Here is a 20,729-nt window from a genome sequence, read left to right as displayed (position 1 = left end):
TCTGCCAGACGCTGACCATAGAGTTGCACCAGAGGAGCTGAAAAGGCCTAGAGAAGTGTCCTCTCTAGGAATCTCTAGGTCCTCCGGGGCAACTCTGAGGCCAACCTCTGCCAGACGCTGACCATAGAGTTGCACCAGAGGAGCTGAAAAGGCCTAGAGAAGTGTACTCTCTAGGAATCTCTAGGTCCTCCGGGGCAACTCTGAGACCAACATCTGCCAGACGCTGACCATAGAGTTGCACCAGAGGAGCTGAAAAGGCCTAGAGAAGTGTCCTCTCTAGGAATCTCTAGGTCCTCCGGGGCAACTCTGAGGCCAACCTCTGCCAGACGCTGACCATAGAGTTGCACCAGAGGAGCTTCAAAGGCCTAAAGGAGTGTCCTCTCTAGGAATAATCTCTAGGTCTTTCAGTGAGACTGGAGGAGGACCTGGAGATTCCTAGAGAGGAGCATATTAATCAGACCCATGAATGACCAAAGCCGCAAATAGGGAGGGAGGAGTGTAATGATAGTGAATAGCCCGCCTCTCCCAACGGATCGAGGCGAGTTAGAGCATAAAATACACAAAAGGCCTCTTCCTCAGAACTAACTCCAGAAACAAACAGTTATTATTATTATTATTGGTAAATAACAACCACCTTGACAACCTTCAGTGAAATAAGTGATTGCTGTCACTGCCATTCTGACTATCCGCCCCTTGTTCTGTACCTCGAAGAACTGGTCTCCGGCGGGGAAGGAGAGCCGGGCCGGCCGGAAGCGGAAGCGGGGCGCCGCCATTTCCCCGGCGGAAGAAGAGCGCGCCCTCTGACCTGGGGGGAGACCGAGGGGCGGGGCTTGGGTCGGTGGGCGTGGCCTCCGTCCGCTGCCCGCGCTCGCTGCCGGCCTGGGCCTCCGTCCGCCATGAGCAGCAGCAGCAGCAGCGGCGCTGGCGGCGGCGGCAGCGGCACTAGCGGCAGCCATGAGTTCCGCGTGCACCACGACGTCCACGAGCTCCTGCGGATCCTGCGGCCCAGCGCGGCCGGGGCCGGGGGTCCGGGGTCCGAGGGCGCCTCCTTCGGGGCGGAGGGCTTCGCGGAGCTGCTGCTGAGGAGCCGCGGCGGAGGCCCCTTCCCTTCCCCGGCCTCGTCCTCGGCCTCGTCGGCCTCTCCCTCAGCGGCGTCGGCGCGGGCTCGGCTGGCGGAGGCCTCCCGCTCCCCGGAGGAGTTCCTGCGCAAGTACGAGGAGCTGAAGGCCCGCAGCGCCCGCGGCCTCGAGCCCCTGCTCTGCCTGCTGGCCAGCCTCCACGGGGAGCCGCAGGTGAAGGCCGCGGGGAGGGAGCCAGGGAGCGAGGAGGAGGAGGAGGAGGCAGGGAAGCAGGCCGGCCCCGCGGCCCTCACCCTCCTCTCCCCTTCTCCCCCGGCAGACGCTGCGCTTCCTCCAGCAGAACGCCCGCGAGAGGGCCGAGGCGGCGGCGGCGGCCAAAGCAGCGGCGCCCCCGGGGCAACAGCAGCAGCAGCCGAACCCAGCCCCCAAAATGAGTGCCAGGGACCTGGAGGAGCTCCGCAAGCAGCTGGGCTCCGTCGCCCCCGGGAACCCCCTCCTCCTGCGGCATCAGAGCCAGGTCGGAGCCCTCCCCAGCCACAGCAGCCACTAAAGCCCCCCTCCGAAAGGGGGTCCCAACAGTCCTTCCTTCTCCCCGGGCCCCAGGGGACCGCCCCCCCCCCCCACAGCCCAGAGCAGGGGGCTTCGCGGAGACCCCACCAAAGTCTCCCTCCCCCTGAAGAAGGGACTAATGGGGATCAATGGGAAACTGGCCCCACAGCCTTGACCTGCCCCCCCTCTGCCCCCTAAATCTAGCCGAGGGCAGGCGAGGGCAGGGGGGCTTGTAACTGGAGGGAGGACCCTCCTCCTGGAGGGAGGTGTCCAGGGGGGCTCTGTCCTGGGCCCAGTTTGGATGAAGGAAGCCAGGGCACGCTTACCACGTTTGCAGATGACCCCAAACTAGGAGGAGTAGCTACTACTCCAGAGGACAGGATCCACATTCAGAAGGACCTGAATAGACTGGAAAGCTGGGCCAAAGCCAACAAAATGAACTTCAACCGGGAGAAATGTCAGGTCCTGCACTTGGGGCGGAAAAATGGAACGCAGAGATCTGGGATGATGGGGGAGACCTGGCTGAAGGAGAGACTTATCCGTCTGAAAGGGATCTGGGAGCCCAAGGGGGCCAGAACACAACAGTGCAATGCGGCAGCTAACAAGGCCAATGCGATTCTAGGCTGCATCAATAGAAGCATAGCATCTAATAGTAGCTTAGAAGTCTTGGCAATGGCACTCCTCCTCTGAATAAACTATCCCCACAAAAGCCCAAGGAGAGGATTGCCTTAGGGCACCATAAGCCAGAAACAACCCAGAGGCACCACAAGAGCCGGGTCTAGTGGCTGGAGCAAGCGTGGTTTTTGCAGCTCTGTTCCGTGAGCAGCGCTTTGCTGCGGTCACCTCCCTATGTGGGATATCCATGGGCTTGGCCTGACCAAAGGGGCGCATGGATAATAACTTTATGTATGACAATTGAGATTAAAAAATACACACAAGCCTCATATCCCAAGAATCCCCCACCCTCCCCTAAAACATCAAGTTAGACAATTAACTATGAAAGCAAACATTAAAATCCACCCCATGGATGAAGGGCAGTGGGATGCTCCTGGGCTTAGCTGGCACCCCAGAGGAAAGGATCCAGTTTCAAAAGGACTTTAATAGGTTAGAGAACTTGGCAATGGTAAACCTCCTCAGAATAAAACCTTGCTAAGAAAACCCAACAAGAGAGTCGCTTTAGGATCGCCATGAATCAGGAACACTATTAAAGATCATATTGAGGCTAGAGCTAGCTTAGCTTCTGTAGCTCCAGAGAATAGGACATGAAATCATAGAACCATACAGTTGGAAGAGACCCCAAGAAGGGCCCTGATCCAGTCCAACCTTCTTCTGCCATGCAGGAACTCCCAATCAAAGCATCCCCATTGACAGATGGCCATCCAGCCTCTGCTTAAAGACAGCCTCCAAGGAAGGAGACCACCACAATCTCCATTGAGGAAGGAGTGTGTTCCACTGTCAAACAGCCCTTACTCTCAGGAAGTTGCTCCTAATGTTGAGCAGGAATGGATGCAAACCACAGGAAAAGAGATTCCACCTCCACATGAGGAAGAACCTCTTGATAGCAAGAGCCACTTGAGAGTGGAAGATGCTGCTACCCCAATGGAGTAGTCTGGTGGAGTCTCCTTCCTCTTTGGAGGCTGTTTTGGGTGAGGCTGGATGGGCATCTGTCCCAAGGAGGGCTTGGACTGTGGATTACTGCATGGCAGTAGAAGGGGCTTGGATTGGGTGGCCATTGGGGGTCTTCCAACTCTGCGATGCCACAGTTGTTGCAGGTGACTGTAGGAGCCCCTCACGGTCCATGTTCAAGAGTCTTAAGCAGGTCCTGCAGCAGAACCCAGGGCCTCCCTCTGCCACTGAGCTCCTGCGCAAAACAGTCCTATTGGCATCCCCTGTTAGCCAAGCTCTGGTTCCTGAGCAGTAATTTGCTGCAGCGATTTTCATAGAATCATAGAGTTGGAAGAGACCCCAAGGGACATCCAGTCCAACCCTATTCTGCCATGCAGGAACTCTCAGTCAAAGCATCCCCATTGACAGATGGCCATCCAGCCTCTGTTTAAAGCCTTTGTTCCACCTTCTCCTCTGTGTAATATTTCCTCATCCTCCTCACCTTGCAATGGGTCATCCCTGTCTCTCTTCTGCAGCCCCTGGAGCTGGTGCGAAAGGTGCTCCGAGAGAAGCAGAACAGGAGGAACTGTGGGCAGCCTGTCCCCTCCTTCCCCTCCTGGGTCTACGAGCGGCCAGCCCTCCTTGGGGACTTCCTCACCGGCTCTGGCTTGAGCACGGATATAGCTGTGCCTATAGGTAGGTGCGACTCAAGGGGGCGGCTGTGTCACAGGGGAGTGTGGGTGCCTGGCTTCTCTTGGAAGTGGGGGCAGAGCGGCACTTGTCCTGTGTCCTCCACTGCTGCTTGGGTCCTGTGCCAAGAAACGGGGTGGAGCCTGTGAGCAGCCGGACCATGGGTCCCGGCCAGCAGACCCCAGGGCCCTGTGCTCTGCCACTTGGGCTGCTTGTGCTCCCGTTGGGGGCCGTCAGCCCCACAGGAGCCATGAAGGGGAGAAACAGTCCTCCGCCTGAGTTTGGGGGGGGGCTTTCCTTCCACAGCTAGCCCTTTTCCTGCTAAGCAGTTACTCCCAAAGTAATGTGGTGTCTTCCCCCTCTCTTTGTGTTGATGTGTTTTCATGCTCCCTCTGTCAGGCACGCTGCCACTGGCAGCCCAGGAGTCGGCAGTGGTGGAGGACCTGCTCTATGTCCTGATTGGGGTGGACGGGCGGTACATCACTGCGCAGCCGCTGGTGGGCAGAGAGGGCCGGACCTTCCTGGTGGACCCCAACCTGGACATGTCCGTCAAGGAGCTGGTCACCCGCATCCTTCCCGTTGCTGCCAGTTACTCCGTGGTTACCAGGTATGCGCTGCTGCGGTGGCAATTCTTGGAAGAGCTGCTGCTAGGCAGCTCCCTCCTGGGCTAGGCTCCGGAGAAACTGGCTAGGGGCCACTCTCTTCCCTTTCCCTCCAGTCTGAGCTGAGGGTTAGCCCTTGCAGTGGGGCTTTCTCCGGAGGGGGTGAGGTGGGGCCCTTTATCTCTGCGTTCCTTCCTGGGCTGCATTTCCTGATCACTCGCATGGCTTCTGGGACTGGCAGCAGCCTTGTTCTGCAGAAGGGAAGGAAGGAAAACTTCCCAGGATCCCAGCCACTGTCCAAGTCTGCATGGGCTGGGAGTTGCTGAGGGTCCCAGCAGACACCCCTTTCTCCCTGCACCCGTCCTCCTGCCCCCTTTGCAGATTCGTTGAGGAGAAGGCATCCTTTGAGTATGGGCAGGTGAACCATGCCCTGGCAGCGGCCATGAGGACCTTGGTCAAGGAGTACATGATCCTGGCCACCCAACTGGAGCACCTCCAACGCCAGGGGCTCCTGTCCCTCCAGAAGCTCTGGTTCTACATCCAGCCCACCATGAGGACCATGGAGATCCTGGCCTCTCTCGGTAGGAAGAATAGCACCAGGAGGGGGGTGGGGTGAGGTGGAGTGGGTGTGTTACACCTGGGGAAGGGGTCTGGGGGACAGAGGCCAGGTGCAGCTGTAGTGAGTCTACACATTTTGTGCTCGTCTCCTGCCTCCTAAAAGCCAGTTCCTGACTCAACGGACCTTCTTTTATCAGGCTTAAGGTTCAGTTTGGCCGTGAGACACCCTCCTTCCCGGAAGCACAGCAGTAGAGGAAGCAAGGCTCTCTCAGCCCCCCACAGCCATGTCGTCTTTTAAAGGGCACCCTGTGTTTGTAGGGGGAGTAAGACCCCAAGGCCTGCCCACACTCCACGGTGTGCCCTTTTGAGAAGAGGGCCCAGTTAACTGGTCTTATGTAAGCTCTTATGGGAGCCACCTCAAGGACAAAGTGGAATGAAATCAAACAAATCTAGACATATACATAGATGACTATTAGGATTACGCCAAGCAGAGCAGATCCATTAGTGCTTGTCTGTAAGGGCCGTTTGGCTTGCCATGCTTCTGCCTGCAGGATCGTTCCAGGTAAATTCCTGGCAAAGTCTTTTTGTTTCTTCTCCTGGGCCCTGGCCCAACATGGCCCTCAGGAGCCAGATCTTTGATTTTGATGCAGCAGGTGAGCCTTTATGCGGTTGCTCTGTGTTGTCTAGTCTCCTGAGGAGTACGGAGGCAATGTGTATCCTGTGTGGTCTTCATTTAGGAGGCTGCGGGAGGGGAGGGAAGTCTTGTGCTGGCTAGCCAACTGGCCTGTCCACCTGGGCAGCCATTCTCTCAGCAGAACCTGGGGCTTCTCCTCACCGCTTGCCTCTTCTATTCCAGCAACCTCGGTGGACAGAGGCGAGTGCACAGGAGGCTCCACGCTCAGCCTGCTCCACGACAAGACCTTCAGCTCCACGGGGGACAGCCAGGCCCAGGAGCTCTGCCTCTACCTGACCAAAGCCGCCAGCGTTCCCTACTTTGAGATCCTGGAGAAGTGGATCTACAGAGGCATCATCAATGATCCCTACAGGTACATGGAGGAGAGCAGTCACTCTCTTCCTTTGTCACAGGGTGCCCTGGCCTGGCCAGAAGAGAGCTCCCCAGGAAACCAGGGACGCCCCACACGCACGCACCCCACTGATTCTTCCCTGGTTTTGATCCCGCAGCGAATTCATGGTTGAGGAGCATGAGCTCCAGAAGGAGAAGATCCAGGAGGACTACAATGACAAGTACTGGGACCAGAGGTATACCCTCGTACCTGAACAGATCCCTTCCTTCCTCCAGAAGGTGGCCGACAAAATCCTCAGTGCAGGCAAGTCATTCACCCTGATTGGCGGGGGGGACAGGAAGCCCTCCTCCCCAGTGTCTGTCTCCCAGTGGGGCATGTGCCCCCTGTGCTCCCGGTGTGGGTGGGCGAGTGAGTGGCTGTGGTGGAAGAAGCCAGGCCTTTCATTGCAAGGTGTTGGCGGTGGGGTTGGACTGCCTTCCCAGTTGTGCACATTTGCGGTACTCTTTTTGCCAAGCCTCTTCCCTCACAGAGCCCACGGTGCCATGGGGGGGAATTCCCTCTTCCTCTGCTCTGGGCCCCTCATCTGCCCAGGAAACTGCATGAGAGGCCCATGGAGGGGGTGCGTGTGTCTGTCTCCCCAGGCATCTGCCAGTGGCCAGAGTGCTTCCCTGTGTTGACGCACCTTTGCAAACTGGTTTTTGCTTTAAAATAGATATGTAACAAAAACATAGGCAAGTACAAACTCAAAAAAATATGTACACAACAAACATTTTTACTGTATTCACAATACTTAACTCCGGTCTCTAAGCAAATAAGATTAAACAGATTTAATTAGTAATTTCTAATATCTTTCAAATTCATTTTACTATTCCATCCTTTCATCTAAATATGAGTATTTGCTAAATTATTCCATTGTAACCATAAGGATTGTGGGGAAAAAGCCGCAACGGATAAACCTGCTGATGATATTTATTCTTTCGTAAACCATGTACTACTGTCCACATATTCTGCCTTTTCTCCCCATTTGTTAAACCTTCTAAGATTTCCAATAATTTTTTACACTTCATTTTTTACTCTGGTTTTTGTTTTTAACTGGGTTAAATATTTGAAACGTGTCCGGTTGATACGCGTTTCCATTTTTTATGCCACACTCCTGTTTTTCGCCTGGGAAGGGGCCCTGCAGTGGACCAGGGGCTCCAGGGTGAGCAGAGCCACTGCCTTCTCTTAGCAACCCTACTTTCTTTCTCCCTCCCTGCAGGGAAGTATCTGAACGTGGTCCGGGAGTGTGGCCACGACGTGAGCTGCCCCGTGGCCAAGGAGGTCATCTACACCCTGAAGGAGCGGGAATATGTGGAGCAGATTGAGAAGGCCTACAACTACGCCAGCAAGGTCCTGCTAGACTTCCTCATGGAGGAGAAGGAGCTGGTGGCACGCTTACGGTGGGCCCCGCTCTGCCCTGGCCTTCTTGGGGCATAGCTTTTGCTTGCCAAAGGGTCACCCGATCTGACAGCCGACAGCCAGAGACCTTTCTGGCAAATCTTCCCTCTGGGACCAGGGGTTGGGAGTGGATGCCCAGCTTGCCCTGCAACCAGGGGAGCAAGTGGGTTTTCTGCCTCAAGCTCTCCTGCCTCCTCCCTGAATCTGAGCTTCCTGGTTGGGCAACTAAAAAGCCATCTTTTGCCAGGGAGCAAGACGAAGGAGGATGCACACACATGTCCTGATTACAAGAGCTTATTTTTGCTCTGCTCCCTCTTTGTGAGTGTCTGTGCTTCACACCCCAAAAAGGAGCCTGCCTCTGCCAGGCCTCTGGAGGATGAAGGCCCTTGCCTTTCCAGTGCGCTCCTGCAAGAGTCTTCGACCTTTGGGGCTAAAGCCCCAGAAGTTTGCCTAGCGTATTTGGCAGCCCCGTCATTGTCTGCTTCTCCTCCTCTTCTTCCTTTCCTGCAAGAAGGGAAGACAGAAGCTGGACAAAGAAGGGGACAGCTCTTCCTTTCCTTTCCGTTCTGCCATGATAGTGTCTTGCTCTCCCTCTGGGCAGATCGATCAAGCATTACTTCCTGATGGACCAGGGCGACTTCTTCGTCCATTTCATGGACCTGACAGAAGAAGAGCTGAAGAGGCCGGTGGACGACATCATCCCAACCCGGCTGGAGGCTCTGCTGGAGCTGGCCCTGCGGATGAGTACAGCCAATACGGACCCCTTCAAGGACGACCTCAAGGTAAGCAGAGTCCCCTCATCAATGATGGGGCCCCAAGAAACAACAACAACCAGCCAGCCAAATGGCTCCTCTGCCTCAAGGAGGCCTGAGAGCTGTCCTGGGTGTCTGCCTGTCTCTCAGGTGTCAGGCCATTTCCTCCTTCTTCCCTTTCCAGATTGACTTGATGCCTCACGACCTCATTACGCAGCTCTTGCGGGTTCTGGCCATTGAGACAAAGCAGGAGAAGGCAATCCTCAATGCCGACCCCACGGAGCTCTCACTGAGCGGCCTGGAGGCCTTTTCCTTCGATTACTTGGTGAAATGGCCACTCTCCCTGATCATCAACAGGTAGGCCAGGTGGAGTGGGGCAAGGGGCCTTCCACATACTCTGACCCCGTTCCCCTGAGGATGGAGGATGGGGTGGTAGGCGCATCCCTGGGTTGTCTCCCTGCAAAGGGAAGGTGGCTAGGAAACTGCCACCCTCAGGCCATGAGCAGGAAATCTGACAACCTCGGCCCAGCAGCCAAGGTTCCCTGACCGGCTTCTGCCTGACTCTCAGGAAGGCTCTGACACGCTACCAGATGCTCTTCCGGCACATGTTCTACTGCAAACATGTTGAGCGGCAGCTGTGCAGCGTCTGGATCAGCAGCAAAGCAGCCAAGCGCTCCTCACTGCACTCCTCCAAATGGTGAGTTGGTGGGCAGAGCAGGGAATGTTGGCCGCCAGATGGATCCCAAGGGGCCGTGGCTCCTCTTTCCTGGGGGCCCTCCTCATACACCCAGGCTTCTTCCTGGCCCACGCGGCAGTGAGGAGCAGGAGGGAGGTGACCAACATCCCTCTCATCTGCCAAGCGAAAGAGCTGTCTTTCTTGCCCGTCTTGCTTCCAGCCAGGAAGGCGCCAAGCAGGGGGACGTGTGGGGGGCAGAAGGGCAGGCGGAGGGGCACATGCGTGTTCCTGCCCCTCTCTGGCGAAATCACTGGGGGTGCCACAGTGCCTTCCAGAGTCCCACAACTCTGGGGTCTTCGTTGCATGAAGCTCACAGCCTCTTATCCTGCCTCAAAATTCTCCCCCAGGTTTGCCGGGGCTTTCACCCTCCGCCAGCGGATGCTCAATTTTGTGCAGAACATCCAGTACTACATGATGTTTGAAGTGATGGAGCCAACGTGGCATGTCCTGGAGAAGAATCTCAAATCGGTCTGTTGGGGCCTGGTTGGGGGGGGGGGTATTGCCAGGAGGTGGGGCATGTGGCATATGGGGAGGGATAGGGGTCTTCCTAGGGCAAGTCAGGGTCTTTGTTCAGGGGAATGGGGAGAGGAGCATGGGCGCAGCATGGCTTTCCCACCTTGAGAGCCCTCCCTCCCTCTGTTGCTGGCACTCTTCAACTCCCGCTGGGGACAGAGGTGTGGGAGAGCGATGTGGGTCACTCAGTGGCTTGTTTGTTTGTGTCTCCCATCCAGGCCTCCAACATTGACGACGTCTTGATCCACCACACCAGCTTCTTGGACAACTGCCTGAAGGACTGCATGCTCACCAACCCAGAGCTGCTGAAGATCTTTTCGAAGATGATGTCCGTCTGCGTCATGTTCACCAACTGCATGCAGGTAGTGGGGTGCGTGCCCCCCCCCATTTCTTCTGCACTTAAGAAGGTTCGGGGCCCTTTGCTCTTGGGGACTCCCTAGAAGAGTCTCCTTCTTTGGAGGCTGTTTTCCAGCAGAAGCTGGATAGTCGCTGGTCACAGGGAGGGCTTGGATGGTGTCTTCCTGCATGGCAGAAGAAAGGGGGCTAGAATGGATGGCCCTTAGGGGTGTCCTCCAACCCTTCTATGAAATGCCTGAGTGTGCCCCAGAGAGGTTGCCACACTGTATTCCAGGCAGGCAGTTTTAAGGGGAAAAGAAGAGGGAAGTCATGGGTATTATTTTTAGATCGTGGGCTTGAGTAATCCAGTTGCTAGAGGAGACCTATTGAATCGGAGGCAATTCCCATTGACTGGAAGGACTTCCCTCCACTGTTTGTGCTGAACAGTTGGATTTAGGGTCGGTGGGCTTGTGGGACTTCTGTTATAATATTTACACACATATAGATATATGTTTATGAACACACACAGATATGCTATTTTAATAATCTCCTTTTCCTTCAGGTCTTTGTTTTTGTATGTTTTATGATGGTCTGAAGACTCAGTAAGGTTTGGCCCTCCTTCCCTTCCCTTCCCAGAGATTCTCCCACAGCATGAAGCTGGACAGCGAACGGGGACGGCTGGCTGCGGAGCATGGGACCATGCGGGGACCCCCGACAGAGCAGGAGCGCCTGGAGGAGGCCACTCGGAAGCAGCTGGCAAACAAGGTGCCCCGACTAGGAGCCCCCTGACCTCCCTTTCATGGTCCCCCTGCAAGTCACTCAGGGCTGGACCTTTTTGCAGCCGGACGGTTGGGATATGGTGGGAGCAGTCCTCTGGGGGGAGCCCCTGATCTTTTGGCTACTGAGCTGCCCGGGGGCCCCCCCCCCCCCCGGGCGGATGGAGGGAGGGGGCTGCCTGGCTCACCTCTGTCCTGCCTTTTGGCCTTACAGCTGCTGGCAGAGCACGCCGACTCCCTCCATGTGACAGCAGGCTTTGAAGCAACCATTAACAAGTTTGACAGCAACTTCTCTGCCCACCTCCTGGATCTGCTGGACAAGCTGAGCCTCTACAGCACCAGCGACTGCGAGCACAGCATGATCAACATCATTTACAGGTGAGCAGGGAAGGGGGCACACATCTTCTTCCTCTCCCAAAGGCCTTGAGCAGGGAAGCAGGCAAGCAGAGCAGCCCCTCAGGGCAGGAGAATGGCTCCCATGGGCCCTTCTTGGCCTCCCAAAGGGCACCCATTGTCCCCATCTCAAGAAGCAGGGAGCCAGGCCAGAGCAGTCTCGGACCTTGGTCCAGCAAAGTGTTCCCTCCCCTCAGGACCTCCCTCCCCCCCCCCCCCACTGCGCTTGTAGGTTGGACTTCAATGGCTTCTACACAGAGAGACTGGAGCACATGTCTGCGGAGCGACGCCAGAAGTCCGGCCCATAGGCAGCTTCCCCCAAGGGTGGCCGTGCCATGAGCAGTCCCACTTCCCCTTCCATTGCGCAGACAGACTGAGGCTTGTACAGTGGAGACTCTTGAGTGCATTTGAGCATTGCGGCTGCTCACTAGCGGTTTGTAAGGCTTCCTGTTAACAAACTCATATGCTTTTTAAAGCAAGGAGGTATGGAACTTTAAAAATAAAATCACTGCAAGAAAAACTGTGAAAAGTGGCATGGACATTTAGTTTCAGTTGGCAAAGTGGATGGATCACGCTAATTAGAACTTTAAGGGGCAAAGCGAGGGTTGTGCTTTAGTTCTCAGCCGCAGAAATCCAGAGGGGGGGGGCAGGTAGGTGTGTGTGTGTGTGTGTGGTCTGATCCCTGACTCTGTGCCGATGTTTCCCAAGACAAAGAAAAGTCTGGGGAAAGTCCTTGCTCCTCATCTGGATTCCAGGCTTGGGGAGAGACAGGATCACTCAGGTGCTTCAGCATGCCCCCAAACCAAGCCTGGAGCAAAAATCCAGCTGCAAAGGAGAGGTGGTGGCCAGAGCTGCAGAGCAAAGGCCTGGCACTTCTCCAGCTTGTCCACCACCAGTAAATCTTAGTGGAGTCAGTTTGTTTGGCTGGAACATTTAGAGCTGTGTAACGTTTAAGGAAGGAAAGCATTTTGTATGGAACACCAAGTACCTGCCTGCCTGCAGAGAGTGGGTCCTTCTTAAGGCAGGCACACTGAAGGGTCAAGGCAACACATCAGGGTGCCACCCCTGTCAAGCCTGCCCACCTGTGTCCAGTCTACTGCTGGCATGAGAGGAGCTCCCTGAGCTGCCCTGTGGACGGGAGGTCACCGGAGACCCCGGCCCAGCCAGGAGACTGGCAGGACTTCCAGGTACCCTGAGATGGCACTTCAGTGAAGAAAAAGAAACCCCTGTTTAATCAGTCGATGAAGAGAGGCCAGCTTGTGGCCCTGTTAAGATCGCTCTTGAATTTCCAGGTGGAGACTTTTGGTCTTCCAGATGCAGATGCATCTCCCATTGCCATCATGCATCACCACTGGGGAGGCTGATGGAAGTGCTGGAAAACCTGCCATCTCCATTCCTGAGCGCCATCAGGCAGAAGGGGTGAGTTGACTTAATCGCAGTGGACTAGGCAGGCCTCTGCTTCTGTTAAATCAGCATAAATCCTGCTCTGGTTGGGACTGGCTGGTTGAAAGCATCCAGGGAAGGTTTTTGTGGGTTTTTCAGGCTATATGGCCATGTTCTCAAAGAGTTTATTCCTGACCTTTTGCCAGAATCTGTACCTGGCACATTCAAATCCTTCTCTGAAGATGGCAGCCACACATGCAGGCGAAACGTCAGACGTAAACTCTTCCAGAATATGCCCACGTAGCCCAAAAAACCCACAAAATACTATGGATATTGGCTATGAAAGTCTTCGACTTCACACGCAGGGAAGGCTGATTTCAAAAGCATTACATGGAAAGGAAGAAGGTGGTCCAACAGTGGGCAGACACTGTCACTCAAGGAAGGGCTATGAAAATAGATTTATTTTCCCTTATTCCAAAGATTGACATTTTGCATATATAGAATTTCAAATACAAGCTTTTATAAAACCCATTGCAGAGAAATAATTTCCAGTCAATTACGGCAACGTTGCTCAGTTACGCAGCAGCAGTGCCATCCGCTTTCCAGTTGGGTGTGTGACAAAAATCATTTCCCATTTTGGCAGCTGAGCAACCAGTGGCTCAGAGCACGCATAATGAGTGTGCGCGCCCAGCAAGAATTGAGGGCTTATTCAGCCCCATCTGCATGGTCAGAGAAGACACATGGGGCACCGTAGCTGCCCTGGGTCCGGTTCTAGGAACCACCCCTGACCCCACAGACACCAAGGCGGCACACTCGGGGGGGGGGGGTGCCTCTGCAAAGGAGAAGGGTCCTAGTCACTAACTGCATCAAACTGCCCTCCAGCTACCTGGAAGCAGTGGGGCAGCAGCAGAAGCCCCCCTGTGAAAACATCACTAGCAGGAAGGTTTGGGGGAAGCTAGGCTGTGCTGTCCCTGCCCTGCGCTCCCCATGGATTGCTCCTGCCAAGGGAAGAGGAGGAAGGTTCCCTGTTCCACCACAAGCCAAAATCCAGAGCTGAGCAACCCACTTGTTCCCAGGCAGTGAAAATGGCTTCTGGGGACTTTGAGCAGAAGCGTAGGGCGGGAGGGGGTGGCCTGCACGCCCCCCTGGTGAGGTGGGGTTCGCTGCATGGGGGGGCAGCAAGAGATGGCAATGGTGGCTCTGCCCTCTGAGTGGCTCACAATCCCTGTCCCAGTGAGGAGGGAGAGGGAGGAGAAACAGGGACCACGTACCCCTGTGGACTCTGCTGCTGCTGAAAGTGTTTGGCTGCTCTTTGTCCCTGAATAAGGCAATCTGAGGAGGAGGAGGACTGGCCATACTCCCACGCCAGCCCAAAAATGGACGAGGGCCACGCACGGTCAGGCGGTGCTGGCGGGGGCCCGGAGGTGCAGTCTGCCTGCTGCTGCTTTTGAGAGGCAGTGGGCTTCTCCTCTGGCCGCTCTGGCAACGGTGGGCCCAAAGGCACAGGAAGAGGGGCCCAGGAAGAGGCCGGCAGGGAGGTTGCCCCCGAAGTAGAGCTTGCTGTTGGTGGCGATGGCCCGGTATTTCATCAGCTCCAGGTAGGCCGGCGTGAGCTTGAGCTGCCAGGAGGGAAGAGAGGAGCCCTGAGCCCAGCGTTCGGGAGGCTAGGAGGCTTCAGATGAGGAAGCCCACTCTCTTCAGCTGCCAGGCCGAGAACGGCCGAACCCCTCCCCACTCAAACGGCTGGGGCAGAAGCAAAACCTACCTTGTTTGAGTGGGCAGCCCTCTCTGCTGCGTAGAAGTCTGCATCTGCCTTTGCCTTTGCCCTCGCCAAGAAAGCTGCGTCTAAGAGAGCAGAAAGAAAGGCCTGAGTTCCAAGGGCAGCGGTGAATGGGGGGGAGGCACCCGTTTGGGGCCCAAGCCCTTGCCCACCCTTCTTCAGGAGCAGATTTATTGATGTATTTATTTGATTTATATCCTGTCATCTCCCCCTGCCCAGGAGGTCCATTCCGCTTTACTCCAAGCCCTACACATTTGGGATGCCTCTGCGAAGACGGAGGGTCCCAGCTGGCCCCCTTCCAAACCCCGAAGCATGGAGGGTGGTGTGGCCTCTGGCCACCTTGAGGCAGAGGGGGCTCAGCCCTGGCAGGAAGGTCTGGGGAGGCCTGAGCCCTCAGAGACCCCAACTGTGGGCAGGGGGGCTCTGTGCCAGCCTCCTTTCTTACAGTAGGCTGCTATCTGCTCTGCTCCACTCCACCAGTGGCCATGGACAACGCAGCACCCTCTGGCCTATAAAGAGAAGCATCCTGCTTGGCAGCCCTTGGCAAGCCTCTCTTTCAAGCCACTTTCCCCTCCAAAAACCATCCATGTTCAAGCCAGGGAGGAGAAGGAACACCTACATCTTGGGGCAGTGAGTTCCAGGGTTTAACTCTGTTGTGAGCCCTTCCCTCCTTCTCACTTCAGGGGAGGGGACTTCATTGAGTCCTGATCTCATGATGGAGGCAGGCCCCACATTCTACATGGCTGTTTTGCCCCACCTGCCACTCTTCTAAGCTAAAAGGTCCTTCGTGGAGAGGGAGTCTCTCTGGCTCCTTCTGTCATCTGGGCTGCCGCTCTCCTGCTTTACAAACCCCTTTGTGGGGTGGAATCAATGACCATAAGTGCTCACACACGCTATCACACCCGCGCTTTGGGCTACCTTCCAGCTCAGAGATGTGCTTCTGCGTCAAGGACTTCCTGACCTTCTGCCGGAACTGAATCTTGGCCACTTGCACTGCCTTCTCAGCTTCTGCGGTTGGAGAAGAGTCATAGGAGGGACCCCAAAGGTCATCTGCTCTAACCTCCTGCCCCACAAGGCCAGTCAGGCCAAAAGCAAGCCAGGAGCCTGGCGCCTATTGGTCTGGGTGGGTCCCATGGGGCAGCTCAGCCCATCACCCCCATCCCAATGGAGCAAGACATCCCATCATCCCCTCATGGGGCTGTATGTCATCCGAAGGCTTGAAAGATGGAGGGCTTCTGCTGTGCTAGCCTTCCCACTTGCCGCAGGAAGGAAGTCTCTTCCCCATAGATGGTAAGGGTCCACTGGAAGGGGCTGCTGGGGGGGGGGCATTTACCTATGATGGCCTTTCGCCACTCTGTTTCGGCCTCCTTCTCCACCACTCTCTGCTTCTGAGCTGCTATCAGGAGCTTTGTTTTCTCTGCCTCCCTGCGGAGCAAAGAGGAAAAGGTTTCTCTGGGGCACCTTTTGAACCTGGCTCTGCCTGGCCTTGACATTGCCTTGCCAAGAGTTCCACTGGCTTTTGTCTGTTTGGCCTTTCTTCCCCTTTTAACCCCCCAGAGTTCTCTTTCAAATTATTGTGATGCAGGAGCTCCTCCAGATGCAGCTGGGTTGCTACTTCTATGGTCCCCTACCAGTATCCAAGGCTGCAGGGAGGGCTGGGGACAATGCCTGAACCAACACTAAGCCCCATCTTACAGTGGTTCTGCTCCCTCCCAGGCTCATGACCCCATGTCTCCCCCACCCCAGACTGCCTGCCTGCCCCAATCTCTGCCAGAAAGATGAGCTGACGGGGAGAATGGCTAGGAGGCGTTAGGAAACCTTGTGCTCACCCTGCCTCCCTCCTGACCCTTTCCAGCCAGGGCCTCCATACTCCTCTTCCCAGGCTCCCCCTGGAGCACAGTAGCCCCACTGCCCCAGAGCATGGCTGCAAGTGGGGGGGGGCTGTTCCTGGAGAAGAGGAAGGGGAGTGGAGGGAGCTGTGCCTGAGTGCGTCCTGCAGGATGGAGAGGCTTCCTGGGCACCAATCCTTCGGCAGGACTCTCCCGAGAAGCTCTGTAAGTACTCACACAAGTTCAAAATTTCTTCGGATGGCCTCGGGGATTTTGGGCTTCGTTACACGAACGGCCTGTGAAGGAGAAAGGAGGATGCTCTGGGTCAATGCCCCCCCCCCCAAGCGCACAGTTCTGGAAAAGGGCTTCCCGCTGCTCAACCCACCTCTCCTGGAAATGGGATTCCTCTGTCCCCCTGCTCTTGCACCCTCTGCTCCTTGCTGCCTCCCCTCCATCTCGACTCACAGGTCCTCCCTACACTTCTGGGGCAGCCCTGAGGGGCAGAGAGTAGCCAGAGCAGCAGGAAGACAACTGTGCCCTTCAAGATCCGAAAAGGGACCCTCCTCTCTCTCCTGCCTGGGAGCTCCTGACTTCTGCGCAAAAGCAACAAGGGGAGAAGTCTCAGAGGAGGAAAATGGGAGCACTGCCTCTTCAGCTCTTGCTGCCCCTGTGACTCTGGAGGACAGGGTTCGGATCCCAACTCAGCCATGTAAATCCACTGGGTGACCTTGGGCAAATCACCCTCTCAACCTCAGAGGATGGCAAATGGCAAACCTTCTCTGAAGAAACTTGCCAAGAAGGGCCCATGATAGGGTCACCTGAAGTTGGAAAGAACTTGAAGGCACACGACAACATCAAACAACAGGAGAGCCACCTGCTCAGGTCAAACCCAGCACAATCCGCAGAGGGTGCATCCTGGGCCTGCTTGTTTGACCCCTTTTCTCTCATACTCCCACCCCTCCATTTGCAGTCCCCAACTCAGGTGACCCAACAGTGGGGGGGGGAGGAGGAATGGGAGCAGCAGCAGCCCCACCTGGATAGTGAGGCCCGGGGCCATCGTGTTCAGGTCCTGCTGCAGCGCCTGCTTCAGGTTCTCATCAATCTGATCTGAGGTCAGGAGAGAAGATATGGGGGGAGTGTCACATGGGGAGGAAGTACACCGTCTTGGTCTGGCAGCTGCCCTAATGACCACAGGGGAGGGGTAGCTGCTCTGCCTAGCTGATGGTCTCCTAAGACAGCTCTGTCTTGTCTGTCTGGGAAGCCTCTTTCAGGGACTGCTGTGCCAGGCAGAATCTGGAGGTCTTCCAGCAAAGGAGCAACTGTATCCGCCTAAAGCCCTCACCCGGGATGCCATCCCAGCTCCCTTCTTTGTGAGGGTCTCTGTGGAGGTGCCATTGCTGCTTGAGGGGCACCAACCTGTTCCCAGGCAACAGCACTGCCTGGGAAAAGGCAGGGAAGCCAAGACTGGATAGCTTGAGGGGTTTGGCTTCCTCAGAGCTTGGCAGTGGAACAGGCGGCCTGGCGGGGAAAGAGGGGGAAGCCCCATCGTGACCACACAGAGGGAGGAGGTTGCATTGCCTTGAGCTGGGGCTTGGCTGCATGACCTCAAGGGTCCCGGACCCACAGCATCTGTCATGCCTCGCCTTGTGGGGAGCAGCACGGCCCAGGCAGGGTCCTGCTTACCGAAGAGCTCGATGTAGACCTCCTGGAGGGTGTGGACACTGCAGAACTGGTTGAGCTCATGGTGGATTTTGTTGAAGATGAGGGCTTTGTCATAGTCCGCAGTGTAATTCCGCACAATGTCATAAACTAGAAATGGGGGAATCAAAATGAGCCTTGGAGGAACATCGTTCCAACTCACCCACCTGGCAGTTCCTAGGCTCCAGAGCTGAGCCATTTACTGACTTGGGAGGGCAGGGGCAGAGCTCAAGACCCTCTGCGCTCCCCATGGCAGCCACCCCTCTCCTGCATGGCTGCAGCCTCTCTGCCTCTCCCCCCACAGGCAGCCACTTCCAGCCCTCTCAGGCAGGAGTCCCTGCAGGCAGCCCCCACCCCACAGACTCCACTGCAGGCACTCCAGCCCCTCTCCCCCTACAATGCCAGATCCCCCCAGCACCCTCTCTGCGCGCTCTCTGTCTCCTTCCCACCCAACCCTTGGAGAAGACCTGCTTCCAGCTAGAGAGAAAGGTGAGGTACCTGCGTGTGGCGATAACATATTCACCACCTCGATCCGATCGATGTAGATCATGACACCACCGCTGCAAGAAGGAAAAAGGAGGTGAGCTTGAGTCCCTTATATAGAATCATAGAATCACAGAATCATAGAGTCGTACAGTTGGATTCTACTGGGAGAAAGGCAGGGTGTAAATAATCTATAGGCTGGCCCAGAGGTCCCTCCCTTTCCTTCCCTTGATCACTAAGAGGTCAGCAAGGGGCAGCCTGGGGCAAAAATCATGATCTGATGCACATTTGTTAGGGCTTTAGCATGCAGATACGATCCAAACCAAGCGTATTAGAGGCATATTTCTACACTTTGAATTTTAAACAACTATTAAAGACATGAAATTATTGCTGCATTGCGTATATGAAGTTGCTGATTTTGAGATTGCTACTACCTGGCAGGGCCTCTTAGATACAGTCCAGGGAAGGCTAAAGTGGGTCCAAGGGGAGGGAGAGGAAAAGTAAAAGAGAGCAAGAGAGAGAGAGAACTGCCAGAGAAAGAAGGACCAGCAGGGATGCAGATGTTTGCTCCAGACCTTCAGGCACAAGAGCCACTTCAGGGGTTCAGGACCCAAGACCATGGGAGACCGCCGCTATGGGATTGTGTTCCCTTGAGGCCCCTGTGCCTGGTGCCCTGCTTGTTTTGCTATAGCAGCTAGGGGCTTCTCAAGCAAGTTCAGAGCCTCCAGAGCCAGGCGCATTCCTCAGAAGGCCAAAGACAGGGGTGGTGTGACATGCAGCCAGAGAAGACCCTAAGGATCAGCCCCAGGCCATCCACCTGAGAGAGAGGGAGGCTGCCCTCCTCAACCCCCTTCCTCCCGTTGGGATGGCCATTGGGGACCGGTCATCCCAGCAGGGGCCAATGCTGGGACCCTTCCCTCGGAGCCAACCCTATGCTCCATCAACGTGGCTGGTGTCCAGAGTGGGCCGAGCAGCCTGCCCTCTGTCTGTTTCCGCATTGCCCTGGAAGGCTCTGGGCAGCCTCTGGCCGTCTCCCTCGGTGTCCGTCTGTGGTCTTGCCAGGCTTCCTGCCCTGTCCCAGGCAGAGGGAGGCGGCAGGAAGAGGGGCCAGTGGGGCTGGGCTGGAGGAGGGGGCCAGGGGCCACTGGCCCACCAAGGCCTTCCCGGGCTTTCTGCCTAGGAGGCAAGGGAGCGCAAGGGAGAAGGCTGGCAGCGGAGAGCCCAGCGCAGGAGGGAGCCTTGGCTGCGTCCCTGCGGCCCCCTGCTCTCCCTGCCAAGGGACCCTGGGCACCCGGACGGACGGAAGGGCCGCCGGCCCAAAGGTGGTGCTCTGGAGGAGGAGGAGGAGGAGGCCTCCTCCTTTGGAGGCTGCTTCTAGGCAGAGGCTGGGGGCCACTGTCGGTGGCGGGAGGAGGAGGGCTTGGGCCGGGTCCTTCTGGGTGCCTTCCAGCTCCAGGTCCCATGCTTCTGGGGGACGTACCTGGTCCCGCAGGGCACGTTCTTCACCTCGTCCGTCTGCAGCGTCGTCTGGAGGGAGAGCAAGAGGAGGCCGAGGGTGGGTCACGGGACCCCGGGGCCCCTTTTGCCCTTCCCTTCCCTTCCCTTCCCTCTCACCTGAACCGCGCGGAAGGAGGTGACGAAGGGCAGCATGACGTGGAAGCCGGGGCCCCCGAGGCTGGGAAGCAGCGCTCCTCCGCTGAAGAGGAGCAGAAGGAGGAGGAGGAGAGTGAGGGGACGGGCTCCTGGGACCCTGGATCCCTCCCTGGCTCCCTCCCTGGGTCCCTCCCTGCCTGCCTGCCTCCCTCACCGGTAGTAGAGGGCCAGGTGTCCCTCCCCGACCTGGTGGACGGAGGCCCAGAGCAGGCCAAGCACCGACAGCGAGGCCAGGGCCAGCGCCGCCAGCGCCGCCCCCGAAGGCCCCGCAGGAGCCCCGGAACGGGAGCCGCCGCCGCCGCCGCCGCCGCCGCCGGGGACCATCCTTCCGCCTCCCTCCCGCGGGCGGAACGAAGCAGAGGGAGGCGGCGCCGACACGGACCCAGGCAGACACGGACCACTTCCGGCGCAGCACCGGAAGTGGCGTCCGGAGGAGCGGCAAAGAGACGGACCTCCTTCCTGTCCCAAGATGGCGCCGCCCGAGAAGCCCCTCCGCCTGTAAGGAAAGGGAGGAAGGGGGCCTCTCTCTCTCTCTCTCTCTCTCTCCCCCCCTCACTCACTCCCTCCTTCCTTCTGTCTTCGCAGCCTGGCGAGCGGAGACGTCGAGGGCCGGCTGGGCTGCCTCTTCTCCCGCGTCCGCGCAGCGCAGAAGAAGAGCGGGCCCTTCGACGTAGGTCTCCCCCGGAAGGGAAGGGAAGGGAAAGAGAGTGGAAGGGAAAGGCAGGGAAGGGGACAGAAAGGAAGGGAAGGAGAAGGGGCAGGGAAGAGGAGAGGAAGGGAAGGGAAAGAGAGTGGAAGGGAAAGGCAGGGAAGGGGACAGAAAGGAAGGGAAGGAGAAGGGGCAGGGAAGAA

General features: G+C 56.9%; 4 protein-coding genes across 8 annotated transcripts in view; 2 read left to right on the top strand and 2 right to left on the bottom strand.

Moving 5' to 3' along the window:
* The window catches only part of ZNF511 (zinc finger protein 511), a 4,802-nt gene extending 4,029 nt beyond the window's left edge, over positions 1 to 773 (bottom strand). Inside the window, exon 1 of the mRNA XM_042461011.1 lies at positions 705 to 773. Coding sequence (XP_042316945.1) covers positions 705 to 773 — 69 coding nt within the window. The remainder of the gene's footprint in view (positions 1 to 704) is intronic.
* TUBGCP2 (tubulin gamma complex associated protein 2) lies at positions 651 to 11,574 on the top strand. 5 transcript variants are annotated; one of them, XM_042480171.1, is made up of 16 exons: positions 651 to 1,292; positions 1,399 to 1,596; positions 3,770 to 3,929; positions 4,323 to 4,530; positions 4,907 to 5,106; positions 5,940 to 6,129; positions 6,266 to 6,411; positions 7,367 to 7,547; positions 8,147 to 8,327; positions 8,482 to 8,654; positions 8,866 to 8,994; positions 9,381 to 9,501; positions 9,765 to 9,908; positions 10,519 to 10,647; positions 10,873 to 11,036; positions 11,284 to 11,574. In XM_042480171.1, exons 1-16 carry the CDS (start codon positions 897 to 899, stop codon positions 11,357 to 11,359), a joined length of 2,796 nt encoding a protein of 931 aa, XP_042336105.1. In that variant the 5' UTR covers positions 651 to 896; the 3' UTR covers positions 11,360 to 11,574. The 5 variants fall into 5 exon arrangements, 2 of the variants coding, with proteins under 2 accessions (XP_042336105.1, XP_042336111.1); XM_042480177.1 differs by having other exon boundaries at positions 965 to 1,210; XR_006105083.1 differs by lacking the exon at positions 11,284 to 11,574 and having other exon boundaries at positions 822 to 1,292; positions 10,445 to 10,647; positions 10,873 to 10,893.
* Positions 11,575 to 12,877: 1,303 nt separating this feature from the next.
* LOC121927724 (erlin-1-like) lies at positions 12,878 to 20,254 on the bottom strand. The gene is made up of 11 exons (XM_042461584.1): positions 20,032 to 20,254; positions 19,839 to 19,920; positions 19,705 to 19,751; positions 18,240 to 18,301; positions 17,727 to 17,852; positions 17,077 to 17,150; positions 16,281 to 16,339; positions 15,548 to 15,639; positions 15,133 to 15,222; positions 14,200 to 14,279; positions 12,878 to 14,053 (listed from the first exon to the last, which is right to left on the bottom strand). The coding sequence occupies exons 1-11, from the start codon at positions 20,199 to 20,201 to the stop codon at positions 13,832 to 13,834; spliced, it is 1,104 nt and encodes a 367-aa protein (XP_042317518.1). The 5' UTR covers positions 20,202 to 20,254; the 3' UTR covers positions 12,878 to 13,831.
* A 16-nt stretch (positions 20,255 to 20,270) lies between these two features.
* The window catches only part of CWF19L1 (CWF19 like cell cycle control factor 1), an 11,332-nt gene continuing 10,873 nt past the window's right edge, over positions 20,271 to 20,729 (top strand). The window contains exons 1-2 of the mRNA XM_042461570.1: positions 20,271 to 20,375; positions 20,463 to 20,547. Of these exons, the coding sequence (XP_042317504.1) occupies positions 20,347 to 20,375; positions 20,463 to 20,547 (114 nt within the window). The 5' untranslated portion in view covers positions 20,271 to 20,346. The remainder of the gene's footprint in view (positions 20,376 to 20,462; positions 20,548 to 20,729) is intronic.

The sequence above is a fragment of the Sceloporus undulatus genome, chromosome 1 (genome assembly GCF_019175285.1).
Source record: "Sceloporus undulatus isolate JIND9_A2432 ecotype Alabama chromosome 1, SceUnd_v1.1, whole genome shotgun sequence".
NCBI lineage: Eukaryota > Metazoa > Chordata > Lepidosauria > Squamata > Phrynosomatidae > Sceloporus > Sceloporus undulatus.
Note: the sequence above shows the minus strand (reverse complement) of the source record. Positions and strands in the feature narration are given on the sequence as shown.